The sequence below is a fragment of the Budorcas taxicolor genome, chromosome 2, assembly GCF_023091745.1.
Source record: "Budorcas taxicolor isolate Tak-1 chromosome 2, Takin1.1, whole genome shotgun sequence".
Classification (NCBI taxonomy): Eukaryota; Metazoa; Chordata; class Mammalia; order Artiodactyla; family Bovidae; genus Budorcas; species Budorcas taxicolor.
This window is the reverse complement of record NC_068911.1, coordinates 109,214,858-109,241,552: the sequence shown is the minus strand read 5'-3', so window position 1 is coordinate 109,241,552 and position 26,695 is coordinate 109,214,858. Positions and strand designations below refer to the sequence as shown.

General features: G+C 42.7%; 2 protein-coding genes across 2 annotated transcripts in view; one reads left to right on the top strand and one right to left on the bottom strand.

Moving 5' to 3' along the window:
* Positions 1–13,574, top strand: part of GPR39 (G protein-coupled receptor 39) — a 269,856-nt gene extending 256,282 nt beyond the window's left edge. The window contains exon 2 of the mRNA XM_052636314.1: positions 13,069–13,574. Coding sequence (XP_052492274.1) covers positions 13,069–13,574 — 506 coding nt within the window. The remainder of the gene's footprint in view (positions 1–13,068) is intronic.
* A 448-nt stretch (positions 13,575–14,022) lies between these two features.
* The window catches only part of LYPD1 (LY6/PLAUR domain containing 1), a 49,017-nt gene continuing 36,344 nt past the window's right edge, over positions 14,023–26,695 (bottom strand). Inside the window, exon 4 of the mRNA XM_052636263.1 lies at positions 14,023–14,258. Coding sequence (XP_052492223.1) covers positions 14,023–14,258 — 236 coding nt within the window. The remainder of the gene's footprint in view (positions 14,259–26,695) is intronic.

The window sequence follows — 26,695 nt, the reverse complement described above, 5'->3', positions numbered from 1 at the left end:
AGTTGAAGCTTGCACTACTCACTTCATGACAGGACAGTAAATCACAAGACCAGTTGTTGAGGCAAGGAATAGAGACTTTGTTTGGAAAGTCAGCAGACTGAGAAGATGGTAGACTAATATCCCAAAGACTCATCTTGCCTGAGTTAGCATTAAGGCTTCTTTCATGCTAAAAGTGGACGGAGTGTCACTGCAAACTTCTTGGCGCAGGAATCCTTTGTTCTTGCAGCTGTCTGTGTAGGTCAAGTCTGCATGTTTCTGTAAACCCCCAACCAGACAAATGTTATTCTCTGCTCTGTAACTTTCATCTCTATGTGAATGGAAAAGTGTTATACCTTTAAAGGTCAGAGCCTTGGGGAGGGGCCATCCTGTGTATTTCAGACTATAGACAATGTGCTTAACTTATAGTAAAAGCAATAGAAAACAAAGGTTAAAGTAAAAGAAATAGATCCAATATGAAGTCAGATTTGTTCTTCTCTATTACATTGCCCTTTGGTCATCAGGTTGGGGAGACAGCAAATGAGGTAACAGATGCAGAATAGCTTTAAAAATTAAAGCAGGATATTATTATTGTTGGACTGAACTGGACTTAATATGAATAATAATGTTCATGGCTGCCAATTAACTGCTGCACTTGGAGAGATGATACTTAATGTTCCCAAATCTGCAAGACTATTTCTTCACAGTTCTGTTTGTCCCTCTGAAAAGAAAACCCACCAGGAAGGATTTATTCTTATCATGTCATGCTACAGTAATTTCATTTTCAAATCATTAACAGGAAGGCATCCTCATCTGATCATTCTTGATACAAAACCCTATCTTAGAAGCCTGATACCGTCTCCTCTACTTTTCTGAGAGCTTTACTGATTTCAGTTAAGACCTTTGGGCTTAAATAAAACACAAATATAAGTTTGGCTCTTTCATAAACCTCTTTTGGTATCTCTCCCATCAGCTCTTTTTTTTTTTTTTTTTTGCCTCCTGTTCTGGCATTTGGCTATAGATTGTTTCAGGGATTTCATTGCTAAGTTACATGATATGAGCAGATAAAGGGAAGTGGAACTCATTTTCTAATTTACTTTGAAACTAAATTCTAGATTGTATTTATGGGGAGGGGAGCAGCCTATGATGAGAGAGAATAGTCTTCAACTCTGAATTTTTAAAGTGGATTTTCATAGGAAAGCATCTTTCCTTGAGCTTTTCCTGTGCCTGAGAGTGTGGGTGGGGTAGAGGTTCTTGCTTCCCATCAAATAAATCTAATCAAAAGTGGATGTTCAGCGGGAGTCTAGCCTGTCATACTATTCAAAACTAGTTTGCTTCTTTGAATTTCATCAAGCTCCTCTTATAGTAACAGGAAAGTTTATCCTGTTCCCCTTACATGTAAAAAGGCCCCTTCAAGGCAATACCTTTCCTTATGATAGAGATGTGTTAGAGGGGATTTTTTATTTCTTGACGGCTGAGATTCTGTTATGTACCATGATACCCATCAGAAAAATTTATTTCTGAACTTGTGGCCATTTAAGTTGAAATGCCTTTGAATTGGGGATTCAGAAAGCATTTGATCATTGATCCTTCTCAGGGGCTCTCCAGCTGAGGGCAGGCTGCTGGGCAGCATTTTCAACAACATGGACTCTGGACCTTGTCAACTGTGAGAGTTTGGGCAGGTCATTTAACCAATTCATATCTCAACTTTCTTATCTGTGTTTTAGCCAGGAAACTAAGTAGTGGCCATCTTGTGGGGCTTATTAAATAAGCAAGTGTCAGTTGAGTGCATAAAAGAGTGTCTAAAATAAAATGCACAGTAGATTAACTTTAGCTGGTATTACTTCTACCCTGGGGCGGCCAGTTGGATTGTATAGTAAGTAATGCAAGTGGCCATTCATTGGCCGTTGCTATACTCTGTACTTTATATGCATGTATATACTTTCGCTTTTCTTACCACAATTCCTTGAAGTAGATGCTGTCATTTTATCCATGTCGTGGAGATATAAGTCCATGGTCACATAGCTGGTAAATAGCAGGGCTGAGATTCAAAGCCAGGTCTGTCTGACTCCAAATCCCAGCCCTTCCCTTTTCCACCATACCATAGCTCAGTCGGTGGACACACCCATGGGCACTGGCTGTGGGTGTGGGTGTGCCGAGGGTGGAGGAGCGGATGGAGGGAAGAAGCGAAGTTCAGGGTCATTTGGAGAGGTGGCCTTATTAGCCGAATTAACCAGATGACCAGATATTTATGGAGCATCCCTGCCACTTGTCATTCTTCCTGGAGAAGAATTATGTGGGGATAGGAAGTTAGGGAGGACGCGGGGTTCTTGTCTTCCTGGAATTTGAAATTTTCCTTCTTCTTACAATCCTACCTTCTATCCATTGTCTCTTATTACACCCTCCACTGCTTGCCTCTCTAGCTCCTTAACCACCCTGCCCTCCCACCCTGAGACCTATGTATGTGTGTGGAGGGAGAGAGAAATGAATCAGGGTCTCAGGGCAAAGCAGCAAGAGCCCCATTTCCAGGTGGTGGAAAGACGTGTGGCCTGGGATTGAGGAGACCTAAATCAGGATCCTCTCTCTGCTACTGAATAGGAGGAAAATCCTGGTAAGGTCACAGGATTTTCTGGGCCTTATTTTTGAGTTGAGGCTTGAAAGGTGGGTGACATGCTGTGGTTTTAATCAGCCTTCTGGGTCCCTTACCTCTGGGAGCTGTCCTGATGGCCGTGAGAATGCTGGTGGTGAGGTAGCGGTGGTGATAATAGGGGTGGAAGAGGAGGTCGAGACAGTGATGATGGTAAACGTGTGCCAGAGATGGCAGTGGGGGTGATGGTGGTGAAGATGGAGATGGCAGTGGAGGTCATGGTCGTGGTGCTGGTTTGGAGATGGTGATGGTGGTGGAAGTGGTGGCAGAGGTGGAGGTGGAGGTCATGGCAGTGGAGGGACAGGTGAGCATGGAGGTGCTGATGACGAGTGTAAGCCCTTATCTAGCACCAGGCACTGTGCTTATTGGCACTTTATGGCCATTATCTCACCTAATCATCCAGCAGCTGTTGTCATCTCCATTTTGCATATAAGCCGGCGCTTTAGAGAGAAAATGTGAAAATCCCTTGGTAGGTGGAGTTGCCTAGGTCAGATGCAGGTGGAATTACAGGTGCCAGAATATATGTCATTGGAGATTTTATAACAGGCATAGAGTGGGAGGACTGTTCATCTGGGGAGTTAAATATTTTCATGTTCTGCTCTCCCCAGACCCTCTCCCTCTATAACCAAGCTGTGCCCAGATGGAAATTTAGGGTCAAAACTGCAAGAGTTCTTCCTCCTGAGACCACAGAGCGTGTAATGTAGAAAATGTGTCCCTCCACTTTTATCAGATGCTCGTCTCAATAATTTCTCTTCTTTTCTCTGTGAGTTTTCCCCTTTGGTTCAAACCCTAACCCTTATGCTTTGGGTTTGTGGCTATAGCTTCTCTCATAAAGACTTGCAGCATATTCATGGGAGGCTGTGATTGATGGGGGTCCCTGAAGTGAAGTATTTTGGGGCAAAAGAAAGTCCTCCAACATGTGTCTTTTCTACCTCTTTCTCCCAATGATCCCCACTTGTATTCTGTACCCCAGGAGGCCTTCTTAGAAACAGAAGAAACAGGTTTCTAGCATGGAGAACTCAGGACTGGGGGAACAGCGCATGGACTGGGAGACGAGAGCTGCTCGTGTCTGAAGGCACGGTTCAGACCCAGACTCTCAGCCCTATTTGCACCTCCTCCTTGGGCCTGGAGGTTCTGACCTTGCTGGATTGAAAAGGTGGTCCCTTCCTCCAAGGCCTACTCTCTCCTCCTCCTTTCCTCAGGATGGGAATGGAAATAGTCCAGGCAGGGGCCCTGCATCAGGAGGCTTAGTACGGACCCCCTCTGTATGGAGAAGCTGGCTTCGGATGAATTCTATATACATGAAGTGAATGCATGTTAAATGTTCTCTTCTCCAGCCCCTCATCTAACCTCCAACACCCCCTCTCCCTCCTACAAATGTTTATTGAGCAATTACTTTGTAAAGATGTTCTGTTAGGTGTTGAGGACAGGAGAGTGAAGGTGGAACATCTTGACCTCATGGAGTTTACGGTTTAGTTGATCCTACAGTGTCCTGATGACAGGGGCTGTTGTTAAAGGTGCCGGTGATCTCATAGCAGGGAAACTGATAGAGCCTTGTGGAGACCAGGAAGGCTTCCTGGAGGCAGTGCCACTATGTGGAAACTTGTAGAATAAGAGCTGGATCCAGCATGGCAGTGGGGTGAGAGGAGTGGAGAGGGAGAGAGGAGGAAAAGAGGAGCGTGAGGACGACGTGGTCCAGGCACAGGGATCAGTGTGTGGGGGGCCCAGGGATGGGAAAGAACAGACTGGGCGGTTGCTTGCCCCACCTGGGCCTGGCCTGCCTCAGTCACAAGCACGCAATGCTGCTTCTCCCAGGGTCCCGGTGCCTCTGCACAGAGGGACCTCAGACAGCAACCAGGATCCACAGGCATGGTGGCACCTCTCTGCGCTCCTGAAATGCCTGTGTCGCCTCTGCTGTTTGGGCTTGGCTGAACCCTGCTCCATCCATGAGTAGCTGGGTTTCATGAGGTCTGAGGGGAGCTCGTGTCCAGTGCAAACACCATGAGACTAGGAGGCCTGATGTTTGGACTCCTGGGCTGGGTGAACTGGGGCCTCTCTCGGCACTTCTCTAGGGCTTTTGCAGGCTCATCAGTAGATTCATGGCTGAGGTTTTTTGTTTTTGTTTTTGTTTTTTTTCAGTGCTTGCATTCTGGGGTTTTAATTCTCTACCACTTGCAAAGAACTAAATCCTATTAGAAACTGCAGCTTTCCAGCCATGAAGCTGTGTTTATAAGTGGCATGGTCATCGCCACAGGGGTGGCATGAGTTGATGATCTGGAGAGGATGGCTGGTCATCACATGATCTGCTGCCTCCCCCACATGCTTGTGGGGGGCAACATAGTCCCCATTCCCACCACCCACTCCTGGGCTGTGCATTACTAGGGAGGAAGTGTTCAGCTTCACTCATGGACTTTGGTAGTGACCCCAGACCCAGGGACATCACTGTCAACTGATTCAGAACAGACACACAGAAACTGATTCAGAAAGCCACAAAGCTGCATACAGTTGAGACCCACATAGAAAAATATTTATTTAACAGATTCCAGTTGATCACTGACCATGCATTCATAAAGGAACAGAGGCACTAAACCACGACGACGACCCTAAATGCTGCTTACTTGGAGTGCAAGTGGGTGTCCTGCAGCTCCCAGACAGGAGGGCTTGTTTTAGAAATATTTATGTTGTTACTGCGATTTATAGTTTGTCTTCTTATATTGAAGCTTGCAGAGCAGAGTGGGACGGATGTCATGCTTAGCAAATTGCAGGCCATCTGGAATCTGGGTCCCTGGCCTCTACTGGATGGAGCCACCCTGGGGATGGGGGAACCATCTTTTCCTGGGCTTCATCAAACAGCTAGGGCAGGGACAGGACATCAGACCATCTGTCTTCATGGACAGAAGCAGCCATCTGTGGCCTCTACATTACTTTAAAGCTGTGACCTGCCTTCTTCTCTGAAAACCAAATCCCAACAGCTCTTCTAGCTTCTCCCAAAGACCATTTCTCAATGGGAAGGAGAATAAGGTGGCAGAGCAGTTTTAAATGAAGGTCTTTAAGCTGACGCCTCATGGGAAATGTGACTGTGAGGTGTCCAGGCAAGTCCTGGCAGGGTCAGAGGACACAGAACAGGGAGCAGCTCTTCACGTGGGGGTGTCCAGTGCACAGCCATCACCTGTGTTCCTCACACCCCATCTGCTTCCAAAGCCTCCCCACTTTCCTTTGGCAAACAGCAATGAATGGTGACCGTCCTTCCAGGAAGCCACCTGTTAGCTATTAAGGGACTTGCCTGCACGTGATGCAGTCCTGATCTCAAAACCATGGGAGAAAATGGAAGAGGTGTGTGCCCGTGACGTAAGCAAGGCTGTATATGGCTTAGTTACTGTGATCTTGGGGAAAGATGGAATGGGGAAGGGGGAAAGAAGCAGAGGGAAGAGAAAGGAGAGGTGCTTCTTACTGGAGACACATGTAAGTAAAGAGGGGGGAAAGGAAAGGAGTGAGGAGAAGGAAAAGGATGGGGAAGGAAGGGGAGGAACCAGAGGGAGGGATTTCTGAGCTACTGCCAGCTCAGAGTTCCACTCATTGAAATCTGATGCTTCAAAGGCAAGTCTGTACCAGCGATGGGGCCACACAAATGCCTACAATCCACATTCTGCTTCAATTTCTGCTTCTCTTAGGCCAGCGGTTCTCAAATTTGAGTATCAGCACCCACCAGCGGATTCTTGCCCCCAAGTCTCTGAATCAGCAGGTCTGGCTTGTAAGGTCCCGGGCGGTGCTGATGCTGCTGTTCTAGGAACCTCCTCTTTGAGAACTCTTGTCTTAGAATGTGAAAGTCGCTCAGTTGTGTCTGACTTTTTGTGACTGCATGGACTCTACAGTCCATGGAATTCTCCAGGCCAGAATACTGGAGTGGGTAGCCTTTCCCTTCTCCAGGGGATCTTCCCAACCCAGGGATCGAACCCAGGTTTCCTGCATTGAGGGTGGATTCTTTACCAGCTTAGCCACAAGGGAGGCCCAAGAATATTGGAGTGGGTAGCCTATCCCTTCCCCAGTGGATCTTCCTGACCCAGGAGTCAAACCAGGGTCTCCTGCATTGCAGGCGGATTCTTTACCAACTGAGCTATGAGGGACGCCCTCACAGCTTGTCTTAGAGGTTAGAGACTAAATCAACGTTGGTACTGGTTTGGGCTCCTGGAATCAAAGTCAGCGAGTGAGATCCGTGTCTCAGCTGGCTGGCAGGAGCAGACTGGTAGACAAACACAAAGATTTAAATCAAGAAAACGCTAAAGCCTGTTATTGGATATACTTGTCTCTTCCTGGCTCTTCATTCAAATAGCCATATGCTTACTTTCCACTAGCAACTGTGGTTTAAATGTCAGTTGACAAGCAGATGTCCCCCACCTTTCTGTGTGTGAGTGAACTTACTGCCCACAAACCCTGATGCAGTGCTCTCTTGCCATCTCCACCCGCCCCTCTGTTCTGGCCACACTGAGCTGTGCAGCTCTCAGAAAGTGGCGTGGCCCTTGATTCCTCCATCCCCGCTTGTGCTGTGTTCTTGACCTGGCTGCCATTTTCCAGGAGAACTAACTATTGTTTAGTCACTAAATCATTTCTTACTCTTTTGGTACCACATGGTCTGTAGCCTGGCACGCTCCTATATCCATGGATTTCCCATGCACGAATACTAGAGTGGGTTACTGTTTCCTTTTCCAGTGGATCTTCCAGACCCAGGGATTGAACCTGTGTTGGCAGGCGACTTCTTTACCACTGAGCCACCAGGGAAGGCTGAACTGACCCACTCTTACTTTCCTTTGAATGTTCCCACCTGTGGGAAAGTCAGCCAGCATTGCTCATTGCTGCCACGATGTTCTAGCCAGGGTCTGCTCTTATGACCCTTTGTAAAAAGTCACCAGACTGTGGTTGCCTTGTCCTTCTCAGCTTTTTATCATCAGTGCCTTGGATAGGGGGTGTCTAATTCCTGCTTACTGTGGTTAGGGTCAGGGAGAAGTTAGAATATTATAAGGCAGGAAGAGGATGGAGAACTCTACTAATCACAGAAATACTAAATCATTCTCAACATTCCCCAAGGCTTCAAGGATTCAATGAGATGGGTGGAAGAGTCAATCTTTGAGATTTCTTGAAATCACACAAAATACCTTTGGCTTGAGAAAAGATTAAATTTCCAGATCTTTTCAGCTTAGTAGAAGCTATGTATTCTTTTGCAGCACGTGCTTATGTAAGATATATTGGGGCAGGGGGGGCAAATGGATGGATAGATGGATGATTAGATGGTGTCCTTATAGACTTGCTCATCAGGTCATCACCTGGAATCATATTTTGTTTTGCAAACATTCTTCAGCTCCTTTGGGGGGGGGGGGGAATATATGTACTTCAGAGCTTTATCATGTGTCAGTTCTTGAGAAACTTGGTTTTAGAGCAGAATCCAGTGTCTGAAAGTATCGTGCTGAGATGGACCTGCCTCTCACTGCATTCTGTGCTGTGAATGGTCAGCCCTTGAGTCAAAAAGAGAAAGACAAAACAATCCTACTACATTTAAAAATAATGAAAGCCGCCTTTGTCAGTCTCAGGTGGAATCCAGTGTTTGAGCAGTGTGGCAAGGTAGCAGGGGTCCTGCCACGCTGACCTGTGAGATCTTTTTAGGCGAATGACTTAGCCTCAGTTCTGTCTCGTGTAGGACAAGGGGATCTCTAACTGGTCTCCAGGTTCTCTTTCTGATGACTGTAAGATGAGCCATTTCTAAGAGACTCACAAATAGTTGTGCTCACTTTAAAGATTTGAGGGGAGAAGAAACAGTGTCAGATGCACGATGCTGCCACATCCCAGGCGGCATAGCTTAATGCACTTCTGAAGACTAAACCAGGCAGGCTGACTCAAATGCTGTTGAAATGTCAGGCTGCAGGGTGGGATGCTGTCGGACATCTGCATTACTTCTGTTTTTTAAACAACATTACTCTGCTGAGAATAACTCTGTGTCACCATCTAATGGCTCTTGTCAGTGTAGTGATCAAGGAGGAAAAATGGAAGTACTTTATGTGGAAAAACAGATAAGATATGAAGCTTTTCCTAAACCCAGAGTACAATACAGATCTATCAACAGTTCCCTTAGAACAGTTTACCTGCTTTTTGTGATTGACTTCAGTTCACTGATCGTCATTCAAGTTCACACTAAAGTCATTTATCTGCAGGCTACACATTATACCACACAGACCACAGGATTATAGATTTTTCCAAATATAATATACAAGTCCAAATTGATTGCAGCCCAACGTAAATTTAGTCAAATCTTTAATATACTCTATTAAGGCATGAATAAAATTTTAAAGCTTTGTCTCAGCTCTGGAGAAGCTGAGACTGGAGCTGAACCAGTTGTAAACAGCCAACATAAAACGTTACTGTTGGACATGGTGTTTATTCTCAGCAATGTGTCATCTAAAATAATGAACTTTTGTTTTCAAGTGTAAACATGAGCAATTTACCTGTTAATATAAAACAACAATTTTATAAGGGGGCTGATTTGACTCCTTCCTCCTCACCAAGGCTAACCTGTATATCACATTCTCTATGGGCATACACTTCATGTTGGCCATTGGCTGTACCTGTGTGTCCAGTGCTCCATTTTCCTAGCACAAAATCATCTTTCAAAGCACAAGAGGAAAGGTACCAGCTATTTTTCCCACCTCCAGTTGAGATAGGGAAGTTTATTCAAGCAGCTCTGTCAGGTGTTTGGCACAGTCTGTGTTATTCCAGAATGATTATGCAAGGCTTAGAATGTAAAATTGTGTGCTTTCAGAATTTAGCCTTTAAATAATTTGTCATCGCTTATAGGGAAGGCTTTATGGGAAAAGACTGGATGGACTTGGTCTGTGCTGTAGGTGAGAATGTGTAATGAGAAATATGATCCAGATTAAACCTTGGTTTACCTGCACTGTCAGAATCTTAGGAGGATAAATACAGGCTGAGTGGGAGATTCCTTGGGGGTTTCCTTGGTTTGGTGGGACTCTCTGGGGATATGGCTGGGTAGTGGGCAATGGTGGGACTGGGAAGAGGAAGAAATAAGGAGCCTTGCTGCTTTGGGGAGGGGGAATGAAGGATTACTTTAGCCACTAGCCACAGGGGGCTGGTCCCAACTGAAATATGCTGTAAAAGCTACACTGGGTTTCAAAGACTTAGTGAGAAAAAAATGTAAAATACTGTATAAATATTTTGATTGGTTAACACATTGAAACCATGTGTGAAATGATATTCGTGGCATAATGGATTAAAATTGATTTCACCTCTTTCTTTCTGAATGTGGTTGCGATTCTAAAATTACCATATATGGCACAGTTATGGTGAATAGTGCTACTTAATACCTGTTATGTATAGTGGGATTATGGTTTATGTTTACTTTCTTGCCTGTTTTATTTTTCATACTTAAAATGAGAGATAATATTGTGTCCAAGAAAAAAAAACATAGCTTGTGGATTTTGAAGTCCAGTAAGCATGTGTCTTGGCTATAGCCCTTGGGTAACTAACCTCTGAGACTCAATATCCTCATCTATAAAATGAAGGTAAGAGCAGTTTTTATCTTAGCAGTCATGAGAAATGCACAGGAAATTAGCAGAGAGCACTAAGTATTGAAACTAACAGAGGGAAAACACAGTAAGCAATTAGCATCCTTGCTTACATCTTATGACCTGTCCGATGCCTCATCTTTTAGACCTTGACCAGTTCTAACTAAGTTCCTTGTTTCACTTGTTCCCCAAATTTGTATTTTCTTGCATGTCTAAACTTTGCTTTTTTTCTCATTAATGGAAAATCTCTAGTCTGGTTCCCCATCTTCTGCTACTTGTTCAAACAAGGACAGCGGTCCCTAATCTTTCTTGTACCAGGGACTGGTTTTGTGGAAGACCGTTGTTTCATGGACAGAGGTTGGGGGGTGATTCAAGTGCATTACAGTTACTATGCATGTTATTTCTATTACATCAGTTCTACCTCAGATCATCAGGCATTAGATCCCAGAGGCTGGGGACCCCTGGACTGGACTAAGGTCCCCCCTACTTACCACTTTAACTGTTGAAGCAAGAATTCTATTCTGGCTAAAACTGTAAACCAGCCACAGTCCTTCATCTGCCCTGATCCCTTGCCTCCTACCCGGGACGCTGGGTCTTTCTTTTATGGAACTCTGCTTCATTTGATGGGATGGTCGTTCAAGGACAGTTGATACCAGGCAAAGGGGGTGAAGGTAATGGGAGAATGAGGGTCATGTAAACAAGAGATCAAGAGGACGGACAGGAGAAGCAAAATTGTAGAACGTCTTTCCTCTGCCCACACGGCTGCCTCCTCCTTCTCCTTGCTTTAGAAGCCGTACTAGGTTCAACCCATGGTAACTACAAGGTGGCTCTTTCTTGCCTCCCAAAGTACAGCTTCCCACAGTGTAGTATAGCAACACATCGAAACCCTGTGTCCAGGTTCCATATTCTAAGAAATGGGACCTTATATGAAGACGCTTGTTACTTGTTTTCAGAAATTCAGTGGCAAGGAAGAGGAAAAAACTGAAAACTTGGTAAAGATATGTGGCTTCCCTTAGGTAAAGTGAGCTACCTGGCTCCTTCACAATTAATGGGATGAACCTTTCCGTCAGAGCTACTTGAGATAAAAACAAGGAGACACAACAAAAGAACACGCTTGGAATAGTGCAGGTGGCTGGGTGCACCCATCCCGCTTAGAGCAATGGAAAAAAAAAAGTCCTTGATTTACTATGCAGCTTTTTTTTTTTTAATATAATCAGAAAAATGTTGATTTTTGTTCTCATCCAGCAGCTGTAACTAGGTATTTCAGAATATACTCTTAAGGTGATTTTTTTTTTTTTTGCCTTTCATCAGATCGATATGTTACTTCGCCTAGTTTATTTTTAGATTTACTGAGTGTTCTGAAGGTAAAAAAGGGTAGGAAACTCAAAGGAAAGAAGCAAATTGGTTTGTATTTCAAGTTCGGGCTGAATCTGGACAGGAGAAACCCTTAGAAATTAATAAGGGGAGCAGGTTTCCTGGGCCCTCTTTGCTGACAGCTGGGATAGTGGAAGGATTTACTGGTGGAGGGGACTGGGGAATTTCAGTGCCAGAGAATATAATCAGGGCCCCTCTGCCACCCTGCAAGGGATGCTCGCCTGTGTGTGTGTGTGTGGGAGGGCCAACCCCAGATGGGTAGAGAGGGTTCTTCCTGGAGCATGAATGAAATATTTACTATTGATCAGAGGCAAGGAGGGGTCATTGCCAACAATCACTTCTCTGTAATTTCCTAGAAGATCAGAGGGTTTGAAAATGTGAATGAATTTTTTTTTCTATTACTTAAATTTAGGAGAGGAAGAATTTCTTAAAAATCCAAAACACAGCTCTAGGATATCAGCGGTTTACATAGCAACTTACATTTGGTGTCTTGGCATGTACAGAGATGAGGGCATGTGCTCTGCAGGTGCCTGGTCTTTGTCTGCTGTTTTACTGATGCTTTTGGTCACTGTGGATAAATACTGTGTGATAACAAGTATCACACAGCAGCTTTTTCTCTGTCAAGGGTGGTACAAAGAGCAATGATGGGGTAATTCAGAATGCAAACACATGGGCATGCAAACGTCTGTCCATGTAGTCAACTTTTGATCCTCTTGGGGGCATCTTTTTAGGGCCTGATTTTTTTTCTGGGCCACCACAGTGCAGCTTAGTGCAACAAAAAGTGAGCTAGTGAGTTATGAACCTGAAGTTAGGTATTTTCCATTATTTTTGGATAATTACCTTTTTCCCCCTGTGAGGGTGGAAGATATGACATAGCTAAAAACATCTGAAAAGAAACAGAAATGCTCTTGCAGATATGAACATTGTAATTTCAGGTGTGCATACCTACTAAATATATGTCCAAAACACACTCTCGGTGACTCCTGGTTTTGCCTCCCCTGAAATGGAATGCACAATTAATGTCACTAAGTATAATTCTCTGTTACCAAAAGAATGCCACTTCCCTTTTCTTCAAAATATCACTGGATCGCCTCTATACAAGCATTCTCTAAACAACAAATATTACTTCATCTGATATGGCTATACTGTATCCACCTATCTTTAAAGGACAAAACAAGTTTTATGGACTACATAAAATGTTTTCTAGATACACAACAATGAAAACACTTTTTAAATGAACAGGTATCAACAGGTATAAATAACTTGTCTAAAGCGTTTAATGGTCTTTAACACAGTTAACTCCCCTGGCCTTGAAAACAGTGTTAAATTCTTTTCTGCCAGTGGCCAAAAAAAAAAAAAAAAAAAAAGCCCATCAAGTGCACCTTGAAAAATTGGTATCATTTCCCTGCCAGTAAGCACAGAACTGAGGGACTAAATATTTTATGGGTATTTTTTTCATTGGCCTTATGATTTCTCTCTTCTCCTTCCCTCTTGCCTGCGCAGGGCTGATTGTTGTGACCTTGGCCGTCTGCTGGATGCCCAACCAGATTCGGAGGATCATGGCCGCGGCTAAACCCAAGCACGACTGGACCAAGTCCTACTTCCGGGCATACATGATCCTCCTCCCCTTCTCAGACACCTTCTTCTACCTGAGCTCCGTCGTCAACCCGCTTCTGTACAACGTGTCCTCGCAGCAGTTTCGAAGCGTGTTCGGGCAGGTGCTGCGCTGCCACCTGACGCTGCCGCATGCCAACCAGAAACACCTGCGTGCCCACATGGCCTCCACCATGGACAGCGCCCGCTCTGCGCGCCACCCGCTCATCTTCCCGGCTTCCCGGCACAGCAGTTCCTCTGCAAGAGCTAACATGGTTTTCTTAAGCACTTTTCACAGCGAGGCCGAGCCCGAGTCTAAACCTCAGGAGCTGAGTTGTGAGTCACCAGAACCCAACTTGGAGAGGAAACCAGCCAACCCTGCCACCAGGAATGGTTTTCAGGAGCACGAAGTGTGACTGCTGAGGAAGGCAGGCTGGACTGCTAAGCGGCACTCCTTACACGAAAGCCATGTTACCTTCATGCAGCAGTGATATAAGAAACTGTGCTCCCATCAGGGACAGGAGTGGAAGACGGGCCTGGGAAGAAAGCAGACAGCCACTGAAGTATCAGCTAAGGGCTGATTCTGCCAGCCTGGCCTCAACTCTGATTACAGATGGGGCCAACTTGCATTCCACCTCCTTCCTTCCTTTAAGGGCACACTGAAAATTCAAGCTCCATGTATTCAGAGCTCACAAAGATTTTTTTTTTTTTTTTTTTTACACTGAGCTCTTTGTTTCCAAAGGAACTAAAAGAACAGATTCCCCTCCCTACCCAGAATAAAAGGACACCCAGAAGAATCTCGGGGAGCAGGGGGAGGGCAGGCCAGAAGAACAATGCAGGAGGGGCTGACATCTCCTTCCGCCTTCAGCAGTGTGCCAAGAAAAGGGCTATCTTGAGGAGCAAGATGGTGCTGGGGAGCCATGGCCGGAGGGCCGTGGCAGAACTGCTCCTTTTCTTGGGCCGGGGCCCGTTGCAAAGAGGGGTGTTGCAGCAGCTGATGCACACCGAGTTCAGTTTCCCTGGGGAGCAGAAGGATTGGTACCCAGCCGAGGCGATGAGGCAGGCTGCCGACGATGCACACGCCTTGCGGTACATGATTCCTGCAACACAGACCCAAAGGAGCAAGGTTAGCCTGCCTGTGCCGGCCAAAGGACGGCAGCCCCCCGAGCCCAAAGCCCAGGGCCAGCACTTCCTTACTCCTCCCACAGCCCAGAACCTTGGCGGGCCCAGGAAAATACTCAAGGTGGTTTCCTTGAGCATCCAAAATCCACAACCTATGCAGTGAAGAAGACAGGCCTCATTTCACTTGCTTTTGACAATTTTTCTCAAGGCTATTTGAGATGCCAATACCAGTGAATAAAGAGCTGCTACTATCAAAGTTCATTTTTGTTTAAAGTCGGAATTCACACTGTGTACTAGACAGAGCTTTTTATTTACTTTTTTTTGGTTTAAACTGTCTCATGCCAGAGAGGACGACAAGCTGAGCCTTAAGATCTTATCTCTGTTATTACTTTATAAGCGGCCACAGAGATGGTTCACAATGATGTGTTTATTAAATCCTGAATTCTCTCAATAAAGACCGAAGCCCAATGAGAATAAATGAGATCCCTCTGAAGAGGTCCTGTGGGTTTGCTGAGCACTGCCTCAGTCCAAGGGAAGTTTTACCCTTAAAACATGGCCATTAGCCAAGTCAGCCCCACACAGCCAACACTTAATAACACATACTGTGTGGGCACATGGGTTTCTGAATAAAACTGGGGGCCCATCTTGAGCTCATGTATCATGTTCAAATTGTAGCCTACTTATCAAGTTAGGGTGTCTTGGATAATCACTTGACTTTATAAAGATGGGCATTTACTCAAGTAATAGGTAAGCTTATTAAGTACTTTCCTGGATGCCAGGCATTCTCCAGATGGCTATACTATCTCATTTACTACCTGCAACAACATTACAAGGGAGGCCCCTGAGATGATGCCCATTTAACAGATGGGGATAGCAAAGGAAATTTAATAACTTCTTCAAGTCACACTTCTAGAAAGCAGAGCAGCTGTGATCTGAACCAAAGATTCTGGTCCCATGCTGTCAAATCTGTAGCACTGTATATAGCGAAGTAGCCACCCATGTTAAACACAAAATGGTTTTGTTTTTCACAGCGGAGAAGACTATAGCTTTTGGTGTATGTGTGTGGCTATTTTGTATCAATGGCTTACTTTTCTTTTTGGACATATGATGTCATACTAAAGCTGGACCTCAAAGGAATGCCTTGTATCCCCCTCAGACATGCAGGGTAGCAAATGGGCTACACACAGTCCACCAGTAGCCAGGGATCCCCATTCCCTGGAGTTCCCAGCAGGGATGTGTGTTTGCATCCCCCTTTGATTTGGGTCCCTCCCCCTTGAGAACTGTTAGTCTGGATGCTAGAGAAACAGTACACAATTGAAGTGCCTAAAACTTCCAAGTGAGAGGTAAAGAAATACTTTAGATTTACATTAAAACATGTAATTTTATGTCATTTCTTTTCTATAACTACATGTTTCTAAGAGTTGATTTTCTTACACTGTTAGAAAAACCTGGAAGGTAGCTGGTCTGGACACAGGATGTGTGTGTGTGGCGGGGAGTACTGCTGATTTCTAAGGAACATGCTACAGGGTGTTTCCCATTTATAGATTTCCCAGTCTCCACATTTTCTAACCATTGCCCATTTTAGAAAGTTAAATTATTACTATGTTTTTATTTTTCAATATTAAAAGCACTAAGTGTCATTTGTCAGTTCAATAAACTTTTTCCCTTTAAGTAAATTTTTAAAATTAAACAAGTACTGAATACATCTTTCACTGTAAAAAAGTTCAGACAGATAACCTGAAAATGTCCCTTGACCTCTCACTCCAATCCTATGTCCTCCTAAGAGGTAAGCACTCTTACCAGTTTGTGATGCCTTCTTCCAGACCTACTGCTATGCACTTACATGTGTCCATGGAGAAAAGGTGTGTGCACATGTCCTAACAGCATAACATCCTATATGCTGTATATATCTCCTATGTGCATTTTTACTTAGAACATGTCTGGGGATATATTTTTAAGTCTAACTGTATAGAACTAAGGGTAAGTGATGAGACTGGTTAGATACGTAATGCAAGATGGCAGCCCTAATTTTTGTGACTGCTTCCCATCGGATATCTCCAAATCACTTGGCTCTGATGGCCAGTGGGGCCTACACTTGTGGCCCTGCAGAACTGTATATATCTGCATTCTTTAAATGTTGCTACCAGGGTGTCTGCCTGCTGATCAGCTTGAATCTAGGTGCTAAGATCCTCTTCTTTGGGACACTAACTGACCTCAGCACACACTCAACTACTGGGAGCTATTAAAAACAAAACAGCCTGCTTAGAATTAAATATCATTTGCAGCAACATGGATGGACCCAGAGATTGTCATGCTGAGTGAAGTAAGTCAAACAGAGAAGGAGAAATACCATATGACATCCCTTATATGAGAAATCTAAAAAAAAAAAACAAAAACAAAAAAACCAGATGAACATTTTTATTAAACAGAGACAGACTCACAAACTTAGAGAATGAACTTATGGTTGCTGGGGGGAAAAGTTCGGAGGAAGGGATAGTTAGGGAATTTGGGATGGACATGTATACACTGCTATATTTAAAATGGATAACCAACAAGGACCTACTGTACAGCACAGGGAACTCTGCTCAGTGTTATGTGGCAGCCTGGATGGTTGTGGAATTTAGGGGAGAATGGATATATGAATACATATGCCTGAGTCCCTGTGCTGTCCACCTGAAACTATCACAACACTGTTAATTAGCTACAACCCAATTTAAAATGAAAGAGTTTTTAGAATAATAAAATAAGCTGTTTAGACAGTTGGAAAGGTTGAAGAGATAATCAAAAGCTGGGATAGGGTTGAATGATGAGGTACATCTCCTATACTAGGCCAACCTTTCAAGAGAGGTGGCTACTTCATCTAATGCATAGAAACCAATACAAGTTATCAAAATGAAAAGATGAATATGTTGCAAAAAAGAAAACTTCAGAAGAAAATTTTAATGAAAAACAGGTGATTTACCAGAGAAAGACTTCAAAGTAATGTTCTTAAACATGCTCATTGAACTAGGGAGAAGAATGGATGAGCACAGTGAGAATTTTACTGAAGAGAAAAAATATAAGAAAGTATTTAATAGAAGTCACAGAGTTGAAGAATACAATGGAATTGCAAGAAAAATGCTCTAGAGGAGTTCAGCAACACATTAGGTAAAGGAGAAGGAAGGATCGATAAACTCGGAAACAAGTCAGATGAACTCACCCAATCAGAGCAGAAAAAACAAAAAGGTATCCAAAAAAACCTGAAGATAGCTTAAGGGACTCATGAAACAATCTCAAATGGGTTACTATTCACACCATTGGAATCACAGAAGAGGAGGGTAGAAGACTTATGTGAAGAAATATTGGCAACAGAGAAACAACTTGTTGGAACCCCCATAAGACAAACAGATTTTTCATGAGAAACTTCAGGCACAATACATAGGCATACCTCACTTTCTTTTTGTTTACTGTCCTTCACAGATACTGTGTTTTTTTTCACAAACTGAAGGTTTATGGCAACCTGAGTTTACCAAGTATACTGGTGCCATTTTCCCAAAAGCAACTGCTCACTTCATGTCTCTGTATCATGTTTTGGTAATTCTCACAGTATTTTAAACTTTTTCATTATTATGTTTCTTATGGTGATCTGTGATCGGTGGCGATTGATCTTACCACTATAATTGTTTTTGCCTTGTATTTTTACTTATGGTATGCACTTTTTAAAAAGGCATTTTAAAAAGCCATTGCACACTTAATAGATTACAGTATAAACATAACTTTTATATGAATTGGAAAACAAAAACACGTGTGTGATTGTAATTCAGAACTGAGAGAGAGATGTAGAGTTTTCCAGAGAAGCAAGAGTTAAAGGAGTTCATTACCTCTAAACCAATGTTATAAGAAATGTTAAAAGGGCTTATTTAAGCTGAACAGAAAGGGTGCTAACTAGTAACAAAACATATGAAAGTAAACATCTCACTGATAAAGGTAAATATCTAGTAAATGTAATAGATTAGTCACTTATTAAACTTGTATGAAGATTAAAAGACAAAAGCAGTAAAAACAAGTAACTACAACAATTACTTGAGGAATACCCAAGATGAAAGTAAAATCTGAGTGGAGACAAGATGGAGGAGCAGAAGGATGTAGGCTTACCGCTTCTTATGGAAACACCACAACATGGTATAGCTACTATGGAAAACAGTATGGAGATTCCTTAAAGAACTAAAACTAGAGCTACCACATGACCCTAACAATCCCAACCCTGAGCAGACATCCAGAGAAAAGACCTGATCTGAAAGGATACATGCACTTCAATGTTCACTGGAGCACTGTTTACAATAGCCAAGACATGGACGCAACCTAAATGTCCATCAACAGCGGAATGGATAAAGAAGACATAGTGCATATTTACATTGGAATATGGCTCAGCCACTAACATGAAATGCCATGTGCAGCAACATGAATGGACCTAGAGGTTGTCATATGATGGGAAGTAAGAGAGAAATAATTGTATTACACCCCTTATATGAGGAATCTAGAAAGAAATGATACAGATTACTTTTTTTACAAATTAGAAATAGACTCACAGACTTAGAGAATGAACTTATGGTTGCCAGGGGGAAGGATGAAGGGAAGGGATGGTTAGGAAGTTTGGGATGGACAGGCACACACTGCTATATTTAAAATGGATAACCAACAAGGACCTACTGGATAGCACAGGGAACTCTGCTCAATGTTACATGGCAGCCTGGATAGGAGGGGAGGTTGAGGGAGAATGTATACATGTGTATGTATGGCCGAGTCCCTGTGCTGTCCACCTGAAACTTAATCACAACATTGTTAACTGAAAAAATAGAAAAAATAGAAAGTTAAAAAAAAAAAAGACACCAAAATCACAACTAACTGCTGAACAACCATTGACAAAAAAACATGCTGGAACCTACAAAATAGATATCCTACATCCAAAGACAAAGAAGCCACATCAAGACAGTAGGAAGGGTGTGATGGCAATAAAAACCAGATCCTGTACCCTCTGGGTAGGTGACCAACAAACTGGAAAATAAGTATATTGCATGCAGAAGTTCTCCCACAGGAGTGAAAGTGCTGAGTCCCACGTCAGGCTCCCCAGCCTGGAGGTCTGGCAGTGGCAGGAGGAGCCACAAAGAATCTGGCTTTGAAGGCCATTGGAGTCTGACTGCAGGAATTCCACAGGCATTCCACTCTTGGAGGCACACAAAAGGTCTGGTAAGCATCAGGACCCAGGGGAAAAGCAGTGACCTCATAGGAGCCTGGACTAAACAGGGTCTCCTGTGGCAGGGGGGCTGGCTGTGGCTCACTGCAGGGACAAAGACACTGGCAGCAGTAGTTCTGGGGAGTACTCATTGGCTTGAGACCTCCTGGAGGCTGCCACCAAGACCTGGCCCCTCCCAACAGTTACAGACTCCTGTGTATAGACTCCTGTGTTGGTTGTTTGGCTTCAACCCAAGCAACCAACAGGGTGGAAACACAGCCCCACCCAGCAGATAGCCTGCTTAAAGTCAGCCTGAGCACAACCCTGCCCACCAGAAGAACAAGACCCACCTCCACCCACCAGTGGGCAGGAACCAAGCCCTCCCACAAGGAAACCTGCACACATCTCTCAGGCAGCGTCACCCACCAGAGGACAGACAGCAAACAAGCAAGAAGAACTACAACCCTGCAGCCTGCAGAACAGAAGCCACAATCGCAAAGGTAGACAAGATGAGACAGAGTATGTCCCACATGAAGGAGCGCAGTAAAGCCCCAGAAGAACAAATAAGTGGAGTGGAGATGGGCAATCTACCTGAAAAAGAATTCAGAGTAACGATAGTAAACATGATCCAAGATCTTGGAAAACGAATGGAGGCACAGATTGAGAAGATACAAGAAATGTTCACCAAAGACCTAGAAGAACTAAAGAACAGAGATGAACAACATACTAACTGAAAAATATACTAGAAGGAATCAACAGCAGAATAATGAGGCAGAAGAACAGATAAGTGAGCCAGAAGATGGAATGGTAATTACTGCCACAGAAAAATGTAAAAAGAATGAAAAGAAATGACAGTCTATAGCCCCTCGACATAAAATGCACCAACATTTGCATTGTAGGGGTCCCAGAAGCAGAAGAGAGGGAGAGAAGACCAGAAAATATTTGAAGAGATAATAGCTGAAAACTTCCCTAACGTGGGAAAAGAAATAGTCCCCCAAGTCCAAGAAGCATAGAGAATCCCAGGCAGGATAAACCTAAGGAGGAAAATGCCAAGACACATAATAATCAAGCTGACAAAAATTAAAAGACAAAGAAACAATATTTAAAGCAACAAGGGAAAAATCAATAAATAACATGTAAAGGAATTTCCATAAGGTTATCAGGTGATTTTTCAGCAGATACTCTGTAGAACAGAAGAATACTCTACTAAGCAAGGTTCTAATTCAGATTCAACTAAAAAATTAAAATTTTTACAAACAAGCAGAAGTTAAGAGTTAGCACCACTGGATCAGCTTTGCTACAAATGCTAAAGGAACTTCTCTAGGCAGAAAAGAAAATTATCTTGTTCCACACTAGGAACAAGAAAATTATGAATGGAAAAACTCACTGGTAAAGGCAAACATACAGTAAAGTTAGGAAATCATCTGTACACAAATATGATATCAAAATCAGCAATCATGAGGAGAGTACAAATGCAGGATACTGGGCAACTTAAAACATTTTTTATACATAGACTGCTCTAGCAAAACCTCATGGATACTGCAAATCAAAAATCTACAATAGATAAGAAAGAAAAAGAAATCCAAACACAACACTACGTTAGTCATCAAATCACAACAGAAGAGAACAAAAGAGGAAGTGAAGATAAAAGACCTACAAACACAATTCCAAACTAATTTAATAAAATGGCAATAAGAACGTGTGTGTTAGTCACTCAGTCATGTCTGACTCTTTTGACTCATGGACTGTAATCTGCCAGGCTCCTATGTCCATGGAATTCTCCAGGCAAGAATACTGGAGTGGGTAGCCATTCACTTCTCCAGGGGACCTTCCATCACCTAAGGATCAAACCTGGGTCTCCTGCATTGCAGGCAGATTCTTTATCATCTGAGCCACCAGGGAATACATATTAATAATAATCTTCACCCTAAATAGATTAAATGCTCCAAGCAAAAGACACACACTGGCTGAGTGAACACAAGAACAAGACTTATATATATATGTATATGCTGCCTACAAGACACCAACTTCAGATCTAGGGACACATAAAGACTGAAAGTGAGGGGATGGAAAAAGGTATTCCATGCAAACACAAATCAAAGGAAAGCTAGAGTACCAATACTCATATCGGTCAAAACGGACTTCAAAATAATGTTACAAGAGACAATGAAGGACACTAATGATCAAGGGATCGATCAAAGAAGAAGATAAAACAATTTTAATTATATATGCAACCAACATAGGAGCATCTCAACATATGAGGCAAATACTAACAGCCATAGAAGGAGTAACTGACAGTAACACACTAACAGTGGGGAACTTTAATACCCCACTTTCATTATTGCACAGATAACCCAGATAGACAATAAATAAGGAAAAACAGGGCTTAAACGACACATTAGAGCAGATGGAGTTAATTGATATTTATAAAGCATTCCATCCAAAAGCAGCAGAATACACACTGCTTATAAGTGCACATGGAACATTCTCCAGGCTTGATCACATGCTAGGTCACAAAGTAAACCTTGGTAAATTGAAGAAAACTAAAATCATATCAAGTATCTTTCCCAACCACAATGCTATGAAATTAGAAAACAGCAACAGAGGAAAAAACTTTAAAAAAAACTCTACAAAACATGAAGGCTAAATAATATGCTATTAAACAATCAACCATTTAAGAAATCACAGAGGAAATTAAAAAATACCTACAGACAAATGAAAACAAAAGAATGACAATCAAAAACCTATGGAACACAGTAAAAGCAGTTCTAAGAGGGAAGTTTATAGTAATACAGTAAGTCCACTATATTCAACATCACAGCAATCCAAGTATGTGAATATATGCCCACCTCCCCCCTCAGCCTCTAGTGCTGAAGAAGCTGAAGTTGGACAACTCTATGAAGACCTACAAGACCTCCTAAAACTAACACCAAAAAAATGATGTCCTTTTCATCACAGGAGACTGGAATGTAAAAGTAGGAAGTCAAGCGATACCTAGTATAACAGGCAACTTTGGACTTGGAGTACAAAATGAAACAGGGCAAAGGTTAACAGTTTTGTCAACAGAACGGACTGGTCATAGCAAACACCCTCTTCCAACAACACAAGAGACTACTTTACACATTGACATCACCAGTGCCAAAAGCAGATTGATTATATATTTTGCAGCCAAACATGGAGAAGCTCTATGTAGTCAGTGAATACAAGACCTGGAGCTGATCGTGACTCAGATCATTAGCTCCTTATTGCAAAATTCAGGCTCAAATGGAAGAAAGTAGGGAAAACCACTAGGCCATTCAGGTATGACCTAAATCAAATCCCTTATGATTATACAGTGGAGGTAATGAATAGATTCAAGGGACTAGATCTGGTAGACAGAATGCCTGAAGAGCTATGGATGGAGGTTTGTAACACTGTATAAGGAGTGAAGTCGCTCAGTTGTGTCTGACTCTCTATGACCCCATGAACTGTAGCCTGCAGGCTTCTCCATCCATGGGATTTTCCAGGCAAAAATACTGGAATGGGTTGCCACTGCCTTCTCCAGGGGATCTTCCCGACCCAGGGGTCGAACCTAGGTCTCCTGCACTGCAGGCAGACTCTTTACCATCTAAGCCACTAGGGAAGCCCAAACACTGTATAGGAGGCCACGACTAAAACTATCCCAAAGAAAAAGAAATGTAAGAAGGCAATGTGGTTGTCTGAGGATGCCTTACAAATAGCTGAGGAAAGAAGAAAAGTGAAAGGCAAAGAGAAAGGGAAAGATATACCCAACTGAATGCAGAGTTCCAGAGAATAGCAAGGAGAGATAAGAAAGCCTTTTTAAATGAACATGCAAAGATAGAGGAAAACAATAAAATAGGAAAGACAAGAGATCTCTTCAAGAAAACTAAAGATACCAAGGCAACATTTCATACAAAGATAGGCAAGGACAAAGATAAAGGACAGAAATGACAAGGACCTAACAGAAGCAGAAGAAATTAAGAAAAGGTGGCAAGAATACACAGAAGAACTATACAAAAAAGCTCCTAATGACCCAGATAACCACGATGATGTGGTCACTCACCTAGAGCCAGATATCCTAGAGTGTGAAGTCAAGTGGGCCTTAGGAAGGAAGCATTACTATGAATGAAGCTAGTGGAGCTGATGGAATTCCAGCTGAGCTATTTCAAATCTTGTAAGATGATGCTATTAAAGTGCTGCACTCATCATGCCAGCAAATTTGGAAAACTCAGTAGTGGCCACAGGACTGTAAAAGGTTTTTCATTCCAAACCCAAAGAATATTCAAATTACCATACAGTTTCACTCATTTCACATGCCAGCAACATTATGCTCAAAATCCTTCAAGGTAGGCTTCAGCAGAACATGAAGTGAGAACTTCCAGACATACGAGGTGAATTTAGAAAAGGCAGAGGAATCCGAGATTGAATGGCTAACATATGCTGGATTATGGAAAAAGCAAGGGAATTGAAAAAAAAAAAAAGGACTTCTGTTTCATTGACTATGCTAAAGGCTTTGACTGTGTGGATCACAACAAACTGGAATATTCTTAATGAGATGGGGATACCAGACCACATTACCTGCCTCCTGAGAAACCTTTATGCACAACAAAAAGCAATTATTAAAATGGACATGGAACAATGGACTGGTTCAAAATTGGGAAAAGAGTACATCAAGGCTGTATATTGTCACCCTACTTACTTAACTTATATGCAGAGTACATCATGTGAAATGCTGGGCTGGATGAATCACAAACTGGCATCAAGACTGTGGGAGAAATATCAATAACCTCAAATACCCAGATGACACCACTTTAATGGCAGAAAGTGAGGAGGAACTAAAGGGCCTTTTGATGAAAGTGAAAGAGGAGAGTGAAAAAGCTGGCTTAAAATTCAGCATTCAAAAAATGAAGATCATGTCATCCGGTCCTATCACTTCATCGCAAATAGATGGGAAACTGTGGAAACAGTGTCAGATTTTGTTTTCTTGGGCTCCAAAATCAATGCAGTGACTGCAGCCATGAAATTAAAAGATGCTTGCTCCTTGAAATAAAAGCTATGACATACCTAGATAGCATATTAAAAAGCAGAGACATTACTTTGCCGACAAAGCTCCATATAGTAAAAACTATGGTTTTTTCCTGTAGTCATGTATGGATGTGAGTGTTGGACCATTAACAAGGCTAAGCACTGAAGAACTTATGCTTTCAAACTGTGGTGCTGGAGAAAACTCTTGAGAGTACCTTGGACAGCAGGGAGATCAAACCAGTCAATCCTAGAGGAAATCAATCCTGAATATTCACTGGAAGGACTGAAGCTGAAGCTCCAATACTTTGGCCACCTGATGCAAAGAGCCTGACTCATTGGAAAAGACCCTGATGCTGGGAAAGATTGAATGCAGGAGGAGAAGGGGGATGACAGAGGACGAGATGGTTGGATGGCATCATCGACTCAATGGACATGAGTTTGATCTAGCTGCGGGAGATGGTGAAGGACAGGAAAGCCTGGTGTGCTGTAGTCCGTGGGGGTCAGAGAGTCAGATGCGACTGAGTGCCTGCTGGGTCAGGTGGGAAAGAATCTGCTGCAATGCAGGAGACCTGGGTTCTATCCCTGGATCTGGAATATCCCCTGGAGAAAGGAATGGCACCCCGACTCCAGTATTTTTTGCCTGGAGAATTCCACGGATAGAGGAGCCTGACAGGCTACAGTCTGTGGGATCACAGAGTCAGACACGATTAAGCAACTAACACACATACACACAAAAGTAGAGTAATCAAAATAGTATATGACTGGCATAAAAATAGACAAAAATAGATGAATGGAACAGAACAGAAAGCCCAGAATAAAAAGCCAAGCACATGTGGTCAATTAACTGACAACAAAGGAGGCAAGAATATACAATGGTGAAAGGACAGTCTCTTCAATACATGGTGTTGGAAAAACTTTAGTCACATGCTGAAGAGTGAATCTGGACCACAGTCTGACACCATCCGTAAAAATTAACTCAAATTGATTAAAGACTCGAGTGGAAGTCCTGAAACAACAGAACTCCTAGAAGGAAAGATAGGCAGCAAGCTCCTGGACATCAGTCTTGGAGATGATTTTTTGGATCTAACCCCCAGAGAAAAGTAAATAAATGAGACTGCATCAAACTAAATAGCTTCTACACAGCAAAGGAAACCATCAACAAAATGAAAAGGCAACCTACTGAATGGGAGAAAATATTGCAAATCATTTATCTGATGAGGGATTAATATCTAAAATTTATAAAGAAATCATACAACTTGATAGCAAAAAAAAAATTGCTTAAGGAATGGGCAGACCTGAATAGAGACATATTTACACAGAAGCTATGCAGATGGCCAACAGACAACAGATATGAAAAAATGCTCATCACCAGTCATCAGGGAAATGCAAGTCAAAAACCACAGAAGATAGCACCTCACACCTGTTACGATACCTATTGTCAAAAAGACAAAAAAAATAACAAGTGTTGGCAAGGATATGGACAAAAGAGAACGCTTGTGCACTGTTGATGGGATTATATATCACTGCATTCATTATGGAAAACAGTATGGACGAGAGTTAAAATACAACTACCACATGATCCAGCAATTTCACTTCTGGGTATTTATCTAAAGGATATGAAAAGAGTACTTCCAAAAGGTATATGCACCCCCATATTCACTGCATTATTTACAACAGGTGAGATAGGAAAGCAACCTAAGTGTCCATTGGTGGGTAAATGGATATAGAAGATGTTATACACACACGATACAACACAGGCATAAAAAGAATGAAACCTTGCCATTTGTGATAGCAAGGATGGACCTTGAGGCTATGACGCTAAGTGAAATAAGTCAGAGAGAAAGACAAATAGCATATGATCTCACTTACATATGAAATTTAAACAACAAACAAGCTCATAAATTCAGAGAACACATTGGTGATTGCCAAAAGCAGGGTTTTGGGGATAGGGAGAATTATGAAGGGGGTCATAAGCTACAAACTTCCAGTTATAAAATAATTAACTCATATTGATGTAAGGCACAGTATGGCAGATGCAGTTAGTAATACTCCCTTGCATATTTGAAAGTTACTAAGAGTAGATCTAAAAAGCTCACATCACAAGAAAAAATGCTGTATACGGTGATGGATGTTAACTAGACTATGATCATTTTGCAATATTCAAATATTCAATATCAA